This window comes from Malaclemys terrapin, chromosome 2, assembly GCF_027887155.1.
Source record: "Malaclemys terrapin pileata isolate rMalTer1 chromosome 2, rMalTer1.hap1, whole genome shotgun sequence".
NCBI classification, from domain to species: Eukaryota; Metazoa; Chordata; order Testudines; family Emydidae; genus Malaclemys; species Malaclemys terrapin.
In genome coordinates this window covers 200,732,271-200,747,082 of record NC_071506.1, presented here as the reverse complement: position 1 = coordinate 200,747,082, position 14,812 = coordinate 200,732,271, and the positions used below count along the sequence as shown (strand labels likewise).

At 43.9% G+C, this 14,812-nt stretch overlaps 1 protein-coding gene across 3 annotated transcripts in view; it reads right to left on the bottom strand.

Annotated features, from left to right (window-relative positions):
• The window catches only part of PDE1C (phosphodiesterase 1C), a 430,287-nt gene that overhangs the window by 40,018 nt on the left and 375,457 nt on the right, over positions 1–14,812 (bottom strand). For all 3 annotated transcript variants that reach the window (XM_054019358.1, XM_054019359.1, XM_054019360.1), the window contains one exon: positions 11,521–11,598. In XM_054019358.1, the coding sequence (XP_053875333.1) occupies positions 11,521–11,598 (78 nt within the window). The remainder of the gene's footprint in view (positions 1–11,520; positions 11,599–14,812) is intronic.

Genomic DNA, 14,812 nt, shown 5'->3' with positions numbered 1-14,812 from the left:
TATTTAGGAACATCACCCAATTTTCCACTGTGTTAGCAATTTGAATTTTATTCCATTATTTGAATGAAATATTCCTGTTTCATATATACTGTTGTCACACTCATCTAATGCACAGATGTCAGCGGGATTAGTCACATGCTTAAAGTTAAGCACATATTTAACTTCTCTACTAGAGCAGGGCCAGACTGCTCAACACCTTGCAGGACTGAGCCCCTAAATAAGTGGCCTGATTTTAAAAGGTGCTGAAGTACCTGTCCCCAGTGGGTGCCTAAATATTCATTTACACATGGGTCCCAGCTTTAGACACCCTAGTTTGAAAATTTTAGCTACATTTACTTGGTTAAAGTCTCACAGCTAGGAATAGAACCCAGGGTCCTGAGACCCAGTGTCCTACTCCAACCACTAGATGGCTCTTTGGAGTTTTAACACTCAGATTTCTTTTAGCAGCTTTAGTTAGACTGGGAAAGCCTTTTTAAAGAACATTTAGACCATGAATGAATAACTTGCACATTTGTGTCTCTCTCTTGTTTCTGTTGTGACAGGAAAGACAGTAAGGAAGAGGCCCGAGAGATACAGCACAGTAAATCAACCAAAGAGGAAATACAACACATTATGTTTTAATTCATCTCCATTATCTATTTTTAAAAGGATCTGAAATTTTAGAGTGATAATTCTTGCTAAAGAAAACAGAACATAACTTCAAGGTGACAGAGTCCTGTTTAGCTAGAAAAACAGAGAATAAACACTGAGGGAAAAATTCTTGAATACTTATTTGGTATCTGATTTTAAATAACATCCGTTTGATTTAGCTGATGACCGGAGTCTTTAATGTTGATTTTGCTAGGGGGGAAAATGGTATTAGCATAGAAGAGATTCTGAATTTCTGGTTTTGGCACATAATTATCCCTAAATCATTCATGACTTCAAATAATTTCATGTCCTGTTCACACTGATCTAGAGACTTGTATTTGTCTGACAGCTTCTATTATATTTGACCTACAATCATTTTAGTGTGTGTGTGGGGGGGAAGAGATTAGTTTATATATTTTCCCGATGATTACAAGCACATTTTGGAAATTCAGAGCACAGGAGAAAAATAACAAGTATGTCAGAAATGTCTGACATTGCAATGCACAGTGAATGCATCATCTACCAAAACCATTGTAGAAACTTATTATACATTTCATGATCAAATAACTTATGAATATGCTGCTGTTAATAAAGATGTGATAAAGTGCATCTCAAGAGTTGCTCTTTACAGGTGGCAGCTAGAATGCTGGTGCTGTCTGTGCACAAGAAGGGTGAATAATTGTTTGGTATCTGATTTGAAATAGCATCAGTTTGATGCTCCAGCACAGCCAAAGCTAACCAAGGGTCAGGAAAAGATTCTGGAGCTGGATCCCTTGAATAGGAAATGGCACATCATAGTCTCCTGAGCCTAGACTGTGACTTTACAGTCTGTGCTGACTAAGGTATGGCACACAACTGCAGCGCTCTAGGAGTAGAGCGGAGAATGAACTGTGATTCAGTCAATTCCTTCCTTCCTTACTTTCCCCATTTGGTTTGGATGGAACAAGAGCCTCCCGTCTAAATGCAGTAGTAAAGCACCAGGCACAGAAAGCTAACTTGTAGAAAGACACTTATTCAAAACACTTAGCTGCCTGTCTACCATCTATTGACTCTGTGGAAGCTAGTCCTGGTCTGAACAAGCCAAATAAGCTGAAACATCTTCATGTTTGCTCACAAGAACAGAGCCATCCGGCAGCACAGTGGATGATGCAATGAGCATGTATATACCAACAAAGCAAAACACAACTGACAATCTGGACAGTATCCCTTAAAAATTGGATTACAGTATGCTTCCAGTTACAGTGTTTCTTCTTTCTAGGTTTCACATTTTCACTTAGACATATCAATGTTGCAGTGTCAGAGGCCCAGATCCTCAAAGGTATTTAGACTCCTAACTCCCAACGAAATCAATGGGAATTAGGTGAAAAAAAACCTTTGAGGACTGGGGACCAGAGTCTCAGACTTTAAGGCCAAAAGGGACGATCTTGATCATCTAGTCTGACCTCCTGCACATCACAGGCCACAGAACCTCACCGAGCCACTAATAGACCGATAGATTAATAGACCGATAACCTTTGGCTGAGTTACTGAAGTCCTCAAATCATGATTTAAAGACTCCAAGTTAAAGAGAATCCACTATTTACTATAGTTTAAACCAGCAAGTGACCTGTGCCCCATGCTGCAGAAGATGGTGACCCCCTTTCCCTTCCCCCCACCCCCTGGGGTCTCTGCCAATCTGACCCAGGGGGAAATTCCTTCCCAACTCCAAATAGGGCGATCAGTTAGACCCTGAAAATGTGGGCAAGACCTACCAGCCAGACATCTGGCAAAGAATTCTCTGTAGTAAGTCAGGGCCCTTCCTATCTAGTGTCCCCTCATCAGCCATTGAAAATATTTCCTGCTAGCAGTTGCAGCTCAGCTACATGCCATTGTAGATAGTCTCATTATATCATCCCTTCCATAAACGTACCAAGCTCAGTCTTGTGACAAGTCAGGTTTTTTACCCCCACAGCTCCCCTTGGAAGGCCATTCCAGAACTTCCCTCCTCTGATGGTTAGAAACAGTCATCTAATGTCAAGCCTTAACTTGTTGATCGGCAGTTATATCCATTTGTTCTTGTGTCAGCATTGGTGCTTAACTTAAATAACTCCTCTCCCTCCCTGGTATTTATCCCTCTGATGTATTGATACAGAACAATTGTATCTCCCCTCAGCCTTCTTTTGGCTAAATAAGCCAAGCTGCTTAAGTCTGCTCTTATAAGGTAGGTTTTCCATTCCTCTGATCATCCTAATAGCCCTACTCTGCACCTGTTCCATTTTGAATTCATCTTTCTTAAATATGGGAGACCAGAATGCAAACAGAATTCCAGATGACGTCGCACCAATGCCTTGTATAATGGCAATAACACTCCCCTATCACTACTGGATATATCTCGCCTGATGCATCCTAGGATTGCATTAGTTTTTTCATAGCTGCATCATATTGGCAGCTCATAGTCATTCTGTGATCTTCCATATCTTTTAAAATAGCCATGATCTGAGGGGATGTGCAAACCTGAGACTGACTACTGGTGGGACGGAGAAGACAAGATGTGTTGCTTCTCGTTACTAATATCTCTTCAGCAGCTATCCCATATTCTTCCTTCCCTCTTGAGAAGCTTTTCTGTCTGCTTTCTATTTCAGTTATTTACCTCAGCTGTGATCTGGTTTCACTCTAAGGGCACAATCTTGCTCAGGGATATGACTGTGTGGACATGTCAGAGTAGGCCTGATTGTCCCTGGATTTAGTGGAGGGAAGATACAAGAAGCACTTTCCTTCCTTGGTAGAAAGCAGGAAATACTCTGTCGATGCACCTCTAGGGGTACAAACTGCCCTAAAATGAGTAGACTAGAAGTGGGACCATAGCCCCACCTCTCCAACCAGTATGCAAAGTTGGATGGCTGTGCTGGGGGTGGGAGGAATCGTCACAAGGGATTTTGCAGGTTCACACTCCCCTTATGTTTCAAGGAGATGTGGGGAAAGCATTGTGTCTCCTGAGCACTTCTTTGTGTTTTGGTGTTTTGCAGTTCTACATTGCCTCCAACGTGGAACTATGGCCAAATGCCAACATCTAACCTGAGTATGCACCTTGTAAAGTTACCTAGACAAACCGCACACACAAGCATTGACAGCTGATTTTTCCAGACATGAAACTGGGATGAGTGAACCAGTTAAAGTACAATGAGCACTGCACTAAATCTTGACCCCAAAATTGAAATCAAAACACACTGCATTTCCTAATGCCAAGTTTTGCACCCTGGCTTCAACTGAGATTGGAAGTAAAAATAACCAAGTAGCGTAAGAAAGGCGGTGCTTCCTGTTCTTCCACAATGGATTCCTGGAAATTGGGCACATACACCCCAATCCTTTGTTTTCATGAGATTTCCACCAAAAAGAAGTATGAAGAAGTATGACAGGTTTTAGATATTATTCAAACATTTTCTTGTTCTCGTCATCTAATGCGTGGCATGATTAAACAATATACCTGAGATCAGGGTTGAACACTAAGGCTGGGTTCCTGTAACTAACTTCTGTGATCACATTTACATTCTGTGTATTACCTATTCAACGTTAAAGGGGAGTAAAAATAATAAACAGATAGAGTATATCCCTTAGTCTATTCAAATTACAACTTGCCTTCAGTATCACCTTTTGTTAAATAAGCCATGGCCATGCCCCAGCCCAGACTAGAAAATAATACCTATTTATTTATTTGCATAGTTATCCAGCTAGTGAACTATAATTGGATGTTTGGACAGCAAATTAACCATCTGTGTAGTAACAAGCAAAGCTGTGTTTGGACAGCAAAATGCTATCATGCCTTCAAGGGAGGTTTTTGGGTCAGGGACTGTCTTTTTATAACATGTGCATAGAGCCTACCATAATAAGTCCCAGTTCCTAGATTGGGACTTCTAAGTACTACTGAAACAGAAATAATAAAGAAAAAAAGGAAGGAAGGAAGGAAATTATATTCAGCAAATCTTGACCCACAGAGATCCCGATTTTCCTTTGAAGTTGGATTGTGATATGTCCCATGTAGCATAGAAACTGTGAGGACCAGAGGAAAGGGGATAACTATCATATCTGCCTCATGAACTCTGCTGAAAGCTGAACAGAATCATGCTTCTGTCAATACAGAAGAAATCAGACTAATATTTGGAGCTTTGGGCACCTCTACTTATATGGTCTCAAATTTACCCTCATTATCATTGTCACGCTTCTAGGAAGAAGGACAAATCTTGCTCATTTACCCATTTGAGCAGTCCCATTGACAACAAGCCTACTTCTGTAAGATGAGCAGGACTTTGCCACAGGATAGAGATTCCTCAGTGCAGCAGCCCACCTCCACTGTTGGATATTGGTTTTGGCTGGATAGACATATAACTCTGCACTGCAACACTGAAAATCATGCCAGTCAGGGTTGCCAGGCATGCGGTTTTTGACTGGAATGCCCAGTTGAAAAGGGACCCTGGTGGCTCTGGTTGGCACCACTGACCAGGCCATTAAAAGTCCAGTCAGCAGCGCAGCAGGGGCCCAGGGCTAACACGCAACTTCTGGAAGTGGCTGCCAGGTCCTGGCAGCCCCTAAATGCATGGGCGGCCAGGAAGGCTGTGCGTGCTGCACCCGCCCCGAGTGCCGGCTCCGCAGCTCCCATTGGCCAGGAACCGTGATGAATGGGAGCTGCAGGGGTGGAGCTTGCAGGCGTGAAGGCAGCGCGCAGAGCCTCCCTGGCTGTTCATTAGCCTAAGGGCTGCAGGGACCTGGTGGCCACTTCCTGAGAGCCGTGGTAAGCACCACCAGAACCCCGCACCCCTCCCACACCCAAACTCTCTTCCAGAGCCCACATCCCGTCCCCAACACCCAAACCCCTGCCCCAGCCCTGAGCCCCCTCCTGCACCACAAACCCCTCAACCAAGCCCTACCCAGAGCCCACACCTCCAACCAGAGCCCACATCCCCTCCTGCACTCCAAACCCCTCGGCTCCAGCCTGGAGCACCCTCTTACACCCCAAACCCCTCATCCGCGGCCCCACCCAGAGCCCTTACCTCCAGCCGGAGCCCTCATCTCCCCCCGCACAAATCCCTGCGCCAGACCGGAGCCTTCTCCTGCACCCTGAACCCCTCATTCTCTCCCCAGCCCAGAGCCCTCACCCCCTTCCTGCATCCCAACCCACTGCCCCAGCTCAATGAAAGTGAGAGAGGGTGGGAGAGACTGAGCGACAGAGGAAGGGGGATGGAGCGAGTGGGGGCTGAGCCTTGGAGAAGGGGCGGGGCAGGGGCGGGGGCCTCGAGGAAGGGGTGGGGCCGGGGTGTTCGATTTTGTGCGATTAGAAAGTTGGCAACCCTAATACCAGTGCTCACTCCAGAAGGAGACTGCAAAGACAGGTGGACTCTATGATGTAGCTGATATGTTTTAATAACAGCACCACTCTTCGGAGTGACACCAGGAAAGGACATCTGTTAACACAAGTAGTAAAATGCCCTATAGAATCACTGAACTATTGCCATTAAAATGAATTAATGCTATAGAAGAGAGCATTCTATTCACCAACGATGCATTATATCAAAAGTTCAGGCAATCACACTAACTAATCTGCCACTACAGGTATTTTAAAATCCTCTTGAAGGATACTTGGACACAGTAATAAAAGGAATCCTTGGCCCATAGCTACAGAATATTTGGTGACTAGGGAGTGATTGCCAAATCGAATCAGAAGCAAATGACTGCAAGTAGGTGTTTGCAAGTGCAGCATGTGCAACATAACCGAACAGGCTATGTTAATAATATTTGCCTGCTTATATCAAAAAAGCCACCAAAAATCCTGAATTCTTGTTAAGTGTGTTATGCACAGAAATGTAGATTCGGTTTATAAAAATAATAAACCATCTCTATATTCTCTCCATATTCTAGGACAAATATTTTGAATAGGAGGGACATGATATTTTTCAAATTTCTATTTGGTAAAACGTGGGGTTACAATTTAGCCACTAGATGGGAGCATTCCTTATTACACACTTATGCTTGGCATCTTTTCGTCTTTCAGAGTGGCGGTTCCTCCAACCAAGAGTACAGATATATCTCAGTGCTGATGCCTGTGAAACTGGAATGTTTATTACTAGAATGATAAGCTCACATGATTAGAAGCATAATAAAATCCTTCTAATTTTCTATTATTCCTAGTTTATTAGAAATAATGGAACAAACTGTGCTTCGATCCCAAGAGCAACAAATTCCAGTAACAACAATAATGTGGCCTCCACATAGATCAGTGGAAACCCCTAACAGGGATCCTCTCCCTACTTGTTCTGCTTACTGTCTGCAGTTGTGTTCTTTCCTTTGCATCCTCAGAAAGGCAATTATTCAATAGGTAAAAAATAGGTTTTCCAACCTTCTCGAATAATATTCTATCCAAATGGGAACATTTGACACACTATTCATGCTGATGATGTTTCTGATAAGTCTGTGTTGCTGATATTATATACTATACTTCCTTTCTCAGTACTGAAGATAAAGTATACATTGCTGAACAGGGGGCCTGCCCCATAAGCAAGGATATTCATAAGTAAAGAACTCTAGTAAAGTAATGAGTGTCTGGCTGAAATCAACCAGAATAAGTTTGACAGGGTGAAGGGAGTGGAAGGATGATCCACTGTAGATGGTGCTAGCTTAGGACTTGGGAGACCTGGGTTCATGTCTTTTCTCCACCACAGACTTCTTCTGTGAGCTTGGGCAAATTATTTAGCCCCTCTATGTGTCAGTTCCCCATCTCTAAAATAGGGAAAATACTTCCCTATCTCATAGGGTGTTGTCATGTGCTACATTAAAGATTGCAAGGCACTCAGGTATTGCAGTAATGGGAATAATAGAAATAACTAAATTCTGCTTACAATTCACACTCTTCAATCACATTCTCAGCTTCTTACTCAGGAGTAACTCCCTTTGAAATCAGTTGGAATTATCCCTGATTAAAGACCTCCGGATCTGGCTTCTGATGTACAGGTATAGCAGTTTATATAATTATGCAATGTGGAGCTTCCAAAGAGTTGGTTCCTACTCAGCTACTGCAAAGTTTCTATTTTATGAAGAAGGGGAAGATTATGCTAAGTTCCCCCACACGCTCTCTGTGCAAATACCTTATTCTGTAAGGGCTAGTCTACACTGGCAACGCTAAAGCACTTTAGCTGCCGGGGCAGCGCTTTAACGTGGCTTGCGTGGTCGCGTCAGAGCGCTAGGAGAGAGTTCACCCAGAGCTCTAAAATAACCACCTCCACGAGGGGCGTAGCTCCCAACGCAGGTGCACTGTCTACACTGGCGCTTCACAGAGCTGAAACTTGCTTCACTCAGGGGGGTGTTTTTTTACACCCTGAGCGAGAAAGTTGCAGTGCTGTAAATTGCCAGTGTAGACAAGCCCTAAGTGACTTAGAGCAGAGGTGGGCAAACTACAGCCTGTGGGACCCTCCTGCCTGGCCCCTGAGCTCCTGGCCTGGGAGGCTCACCCTCACCCCCAGCCCCTCCCCTGCTGTTCCCCCTCCCCTGCAGCCTCAGCTTGTCCCACCACCGGCGCAATGCTCTGGGCGGCAAGGCTGCGAGCTCCTGGGGCAACGCAGCTGCAGAGCCACGACCTGACCTGGTGCTCTGTGCTGCGCGGTGGCATGGCTGGCTCCAGCCAAGCGGCGTCACTGCGTGTCCTAGTGCTCTGGGCGGCATGGCTATAGTGCCGCCAGCCACTGGCACTCCAGGAAGCGTGTTAAGGGGGCAGGGAGCAGGGGGGGTTGGATAGAGGGCAGGGAGTTCGGGGTGGTGGTCAGGGGGCGAGGGTGTGGATAGGGGGCGGGGCGATCAGAGGGCAGGGAACAGGGGGGTTGAATGGGGGCAGAGGTTCCCAGGGGGCAGTCCGGATTGAGAGCAGGGGTTGGATGGGGCAGTGGGGGGCAGTCAGAGGCAGGGGTTCCGGGGGTGGTCAGGGGACAGGGAGAAGGGGTGGTTGGATGGGGCAAGGGTTCCAGGGGGCAGTCAGGAATGAGAGGGGAGGTTGGATGGGGCAGCAGGGGGGGCAGTCAGGGGCAGGGGTTCTGGGGTCTGTCAGGGGACAGGGAACGGAAGGGTTGGACGGGGCAGGAGTCCCAGGGGGCCATCAGGGGGCGAGAAGCAGGAGGGGTCGGAGAGGGGGCAGGGCCGGGCCATGCCTGGCTGTTTGGGGAGGCATGGCCTCCCCTAACCGGCCGTCCATACAATTTCAGAAACCCAATGTGGCCCTCTGGCCGAAAAGTTTGCCCTCCCCTAACTTAGACCCTGCACTTTCAAAGACTTATGCACATGCTTTACACATTGTGAGCTCATTTAGTGGGATTACTGATAGTGCATAAAGTCAAGCACAGGTAAGCTTTTGCAAGATCAGGGTCTTGTACTCTATTACAGCAGTTCTCAAACTGTGGGTCGGGCCCCCAAAGTGGATCGGGTCCACATTGTAATGGGGTCACCAGGGCTGGCATTAGACTTGCTGTGGCCCAGGGCTGAAGCCTGAACCCCACTGCCTGGGGCCGAAGCTTGAGCCCCACCACCCGGGGCCGAAGCCTCAGGCTTTGGCCCCACCATCCCGGGGCGGTGAGGCTCGGGAGGGCTCAGGCTTTGGTTCCCCCTCCTGGAGTCATGTAGTAATTTTTGTTGTCAGAAGGGGGTTGTGGTGTAATGAAGTTTGAGAACCCCTGTTGCATTACATGCAGGTGTGACTATTTCCCTACAGTCTCTCTCTCTCTCTCTCTCTCTCTCTCAATTTCTCTCCAGCATACCTGGCGTTGCCTGTATAAATATTTCACTTTTCTGTATGTAACCATGTGTCTCAAACTAGCATTTCTTTTTCTAGATCCCCCACTCTGCTAGTAAAGTGCTTTGTTCCACGGCAAGTAACAGATAGAGCTGATTGAACAGTATCTGTCAAAACAAGAGAGTGACACATGTACATCTTTTCTTTAGTTTGAAAATCATTCACAAACTTTTCTTGCTTTCTGCCAGTGAGGTCAGAGCTATCTGAAGTGTCAGAATGAACAATACTCAGCCTCTGGGTTGCTCTTGCATTGTTTCATTTGACTATTTACAATGTGATTGATCACCTGGCACTTTTTAACGGGAGAGTAACAAATAGTTATTCTCCACAGTGCACAAGAAATAGTAGATAATAAAAAGTGAATACAGATTCATGAAGATTTTGGCATTTGCAAATACTTTCATGACCATACAGAGGTCATCTGAATATTCATGATTAATTAATAGCATGGGTCTGCAAACAGTAATGAATTGAACCTGAATCATTTATTTAGTAATATAGCTGCCTTTCTGTTGTTTTTTTTTTTTTCATTATTTGACCAAGAGTTTTTTTTTTCTGGTAGATATTTATCTCAAGTGTGTAAACAATATGGCTTTCTAATAAAATAAGCAAGTCCTGACAGACATTCCTTTTTAAAAAGATAATTTTATAAAATACATATTTATGTGGGTAGAATTAATATGTGTTCCTGCATCAACTGTGTTATATTATTTATGTTAGTCACCTTTTCTTTTGAATTATAAAATTATCAGGACAATGTGCTTATTCAATAATTCATTCACATATATCCAATTAAGGGGACATATTTTATTTCAGGGAAATAGAAGACATAATTATTGTCATTCTTAACTTTTGCTGTAGTAGTTACAATAGGATTGTTATTCTTTTGAGTGTCAAAACCAGCTATCCTATTGTGTATAAAGGTGAAAACTGCATTTTCTCAGTGGATTTAACTGAGACATATACAGACGAGTAAAAGGTAACAGCAAGTTATGTATCCATTTATAAATGTTAATTAACAGTTATTAAAATCATTCCCATAGCAATAGGCCCAGATCCTCAGCTATATCACAACTCCATTTGGCACACCTGAGGGGGAGAGGAGTAAAGGTGGCTTACGTTCACTTTTATACTTTCCTGATTCCTGGGGCTGCTGGGAACCTGTCTGACTTCTGGCATTATTTAGAGCAGCCTCCGGGCTGCTCTAAATTGTTTCCAGTTTCAATGACACCAAATAGGCTGTTCCACAGCCAGGGCCAGCTCTAGTGTTTTTGCCGCCCCAAGCAGCAAAAAATAAAAAAGCTGCGATCGCGATCAGTGGCAATTTGGTGGCAGGTCCTTCGCTCCAAGAGGGAGCGACGACCCCGCCGCCGAATTGCTGCCGAACGGCCAGACGTGCCGCCCCCCTCTTCATTGGCCACCCCAGGCACCTGCTTGCTACGATGGTGCCTGGAGCTGGCCCTGTCCACAGCAGTGACCGGTTGGAATGCAGCAATATTCCAGCCATACCTCTTCTCTAGGATGTCCTTAACGTACACACTACACCAGATGGGGAAGGGGCTAGCCCAAGGTCATCTATGCTTGCTGTATCTTACTTAGGAGTCCACTACTCCAGAGGAATTCTCAGATAACCAGTTAAACCAGGAAAATCTTATTTCTATATTGGCATAGTGTGATATATGATTATAAACTATGGGCTAAATTTTGAAGTCAATGGAGTTAGTCTGCATTTACAGTGATGTAACTCAGAGCAGAGTTCAGCCAAATGAAAGTCAAAAAGATGGAGCTAAATGTAACCATGTTCTCTTGTGAGAAGCTTAAATTATCCAGGATTTTTCTTGTAGAAATTTTGTGAGTTCAGGTAATTGGAACATGATATACCAACATAACAATTAAGTACTGCTAGACATTATTTGGGAAAGAGACAATTTTACCTGAAGATGCCCCAAGAAGTTTTGCCAAATGTTGCAGAGTATTTTTTCCCTGGATTTCTTATACTATAACTTTAGGACAAACTATTGGCTGTCTAGAATGCTCTGCACAGCATAAAGTGTTGAAGGGAAAGGTGATAGAAATTAGGTCCTTACCATCTGTTTTCTTTGATTCATTTCCCATACTAGACTGATCTTTCTCGTCTGACTGGTTATTATCATCCTTTAATTCACCTGGAAATAAGAAGTGAAACATATTATAAGCATCTTTAATATAGGCTGTAGCTCAGTACTGCCTTTAATCCAATCAAATTAAAGTATTTGAGAAATATTTGTCTTCATGGGAAATAGCACATATAGGAATTAGTTGATATTTCGGATTAGCACACTATTGTGATAAATCACCAGATAAGATTTACACAACTCTAACAGAAAATTCAAACCTCACAAATAGCTTGTGGATTTCAAATAAATGTTGGTATCTCTTTAAGTAGAAAAAGGAAGTACAAATGTGAATCAACATGCATAACCCCTTTTGGCAATAACAGCTGTGTCTCACAATAAAATGTAGTATTGTCCTTGTTCCAAAATCAAGACCTCTAAAATTTGCACTTTTAAAGGGCAGTAGTTTTGAGAATGGCCATGGGACACTGTTTATACATGACATCCTCCCACAGGCAAATCCCTGTCTAAAGGCGCCATCTTAAAATATCCCAAACTATACAAAAAAATTTTATTTGACTTTTAGTTACTAACCACATCTACTTCTAGACCTGTTTTTACTGGATGATGCTTAAGTTTCATAGCGGTAAGTGGCTGGGTCCCCTATGTAGCTCTAGTCCAAGAAAGCAAGGCCTTAGGTGACGTACAATGAAAATAGCAATTGGACCCCTGAGGTACATTCCTACTTTATGAAGCCTGGGAATGTGCACTGGGACCATCCTCAGTCTTCATTGCCAATTATCAGGTACTTCAATCACAAACTGGAGAGCATGGCAGAACTACCCAGACCAAACTCTTCCTCCTTCTCTTTGAACCAGACTATGTTTGTTGTCAAACTATATTGGAAGTCAATATTTTAAAAGAGTCAGACTTTGTCAGGGCTCGTTCAGCTCCAGTGTCCAAACAGCAGTGACCAGAGATATGTCTCCCGAGTTGCTCAGTGAGGCAGTGCATGCATGGACAAATGGTGGAAGCAGGACCCTCTACACGAAGGAACAACAGTGGATCAGCATCCCATCAATCCCCCAGCCCACCCAAAGACCTCCAAAAGGCCAAACCTCAGATAGTCATACCTGGAGTGGCAAAACATTGTTTCCCTTTTCCAACCCAAAGTAGCATCCAAATTTAGAACCATGGGGATGTTCCAGCTGGGAGTATAAATTGGTGATAGTCAGGTATTTCTTTGGTGCAGTTTTGTTTATTTACAAAAAATATGCAAAGCCCTGTCTCTCTGAATGCAGAAAGAATCAAATAGCATGAAACAGCTTCTTTTCCTCACAGAACTAGGAACACTCTTTTCAGCTTTCAGAGTAGCAGCAGTGTTAGTCTGTATCCGCAAAAAGAACAGGAGTACTTGTGGCACCTTAGAGACTAACAAATTTATTAGAGCATAAGCTTTCGTGGACTACAGCCCACTTCTTCATTCTCTGTATGCATCCGAAGAAGTGGGCTGTAGTCCACGAAAGCTTATGCTCTAATAAATTTGTTAGTCTCTAAGGTGCCACAAGTACTCCTACTCTTTTCAGCCTGCACCCCGACCCCTTCTGGGGTCAGACACAGTGCTTCCAGCTGCCGGCTGTCTGAATCTCTGTTTTTTGTCTGTTCTGCGCGCGCGCGCACACACACACACACAACTCAGCAAAAGCTCCTGGGTGGGCTCACATACTCCTTTGGTCTTTGGTGGAGGCCTATCCTTTTCCTTATGTTAACTGAAGGTTGTGTTCACTCTTATCAATCTGAATAAGGTTTTAACTCAACCCACAACAAGGTTTCACCCAGTTCATCATAACACCCTCCAACACAGGTTCGCACATCGTCCCAATGAGGCCTAACATGGTGACACCCAAAAACTCATGCCAAACACAAAGAAAAGAAATACTTTAACAAGTTACAAGTCATATAACTATACTTAACGATTTACATATACACAGTGTCTTTCTGTCAGTACAGTTTTAAATCACCTACATAAAATAATTTTATTCCCACCCAAATCTCTTTGGGGCTTTTCTCTGTATTTCCTATCAGTGTCTAACAACCCCTGCCCATTCTGCTTTATAATAGGGATTTCATCTCTGTGACAACTTTTTCAGTTTCAATTTCCAAAGCTATATTCTCAGATTCGGGGAGCAGCCTACCTGAAATTCTGTCCTTCAAACCACAAGCACTAGCATCTGTGTCCAATATGAAAAGGGTTTTGAAACATGGATAGACCAAGTCAGAAGCAGCCCCCAGAGCTGTTTCCTACTCTGAAATGCTAAATCACACCCTGCTGACCAAGTTTCTCTTTCTTACTATTTACTGCTTGTCAGAAACATTCAGCACACAAACAAGGATCAGTTCTTGCTTCAGACCTGCAAGAGATTTGGCAGCTAAGATTTCCCCCAAGACCCTGCATCTGCAAACAGGTTTCAATCACTTTCCATCTTTCCCTTGCTGGAAAGCCACCTCAGCATGTAATGGTTATAATACTTTCTACCCTGGGGGTAGGACAATTCATTCATTGCAAACGTAAGAACAAGAGAACATAAGAATATGGCCATACTGGGTCAGATCAATGGTTCATCTAGCCCAGTAACCTGTCTTCTGACAGTGGCCAATATCAGATGCTTCAAAGGGAATGAACAGAACAGGGAAATTATCAAGTGATCCATCCCCAGTTGTTCAGTCCCAGTATCTGGCAGTAAGACACTTAGGGACACTCCAAGCATAGGGTTGTGTCCCTGATCATCTTGGCTAATAGCCATTGATGTACTTATCTAATTCTTTTTTGAACCCACTTATAGTTTTGACCTTCACAATATCCCCTGGCAATGAGTTCCACAGGTTGACTGTGCACTGTGTGAAGAAATACTTCCTTTTGTTGATTTTAAACTTGCTGCCTCAATTTCATTAGATAACCCCTGGTTCTTGTGTTATGTGAAGGTGTAGATAACACTTTCCTATTCACTTTTTCCCCACCATTCATGATTTAATGGATCTCTATCCCATCCCCCCTTAGTCATCTCTTTTGCAAGCTGAATAGTCCCGGCCTTTTCAATCTCTCCTCATAAGGAAGCTGTTCCGTATTCCAATCATATTTATTGCCCTTCTCCGTACCTTTTCCATTTCTAATATATCTTTTTTGAGATGGTGCCACCAAAAAACTGCATACAGTATTCAAGGTGTGGGCGTACCATGAACACTAATTACCTACAAACCATTTGTCTCACCTAGGCCATATCTTTAA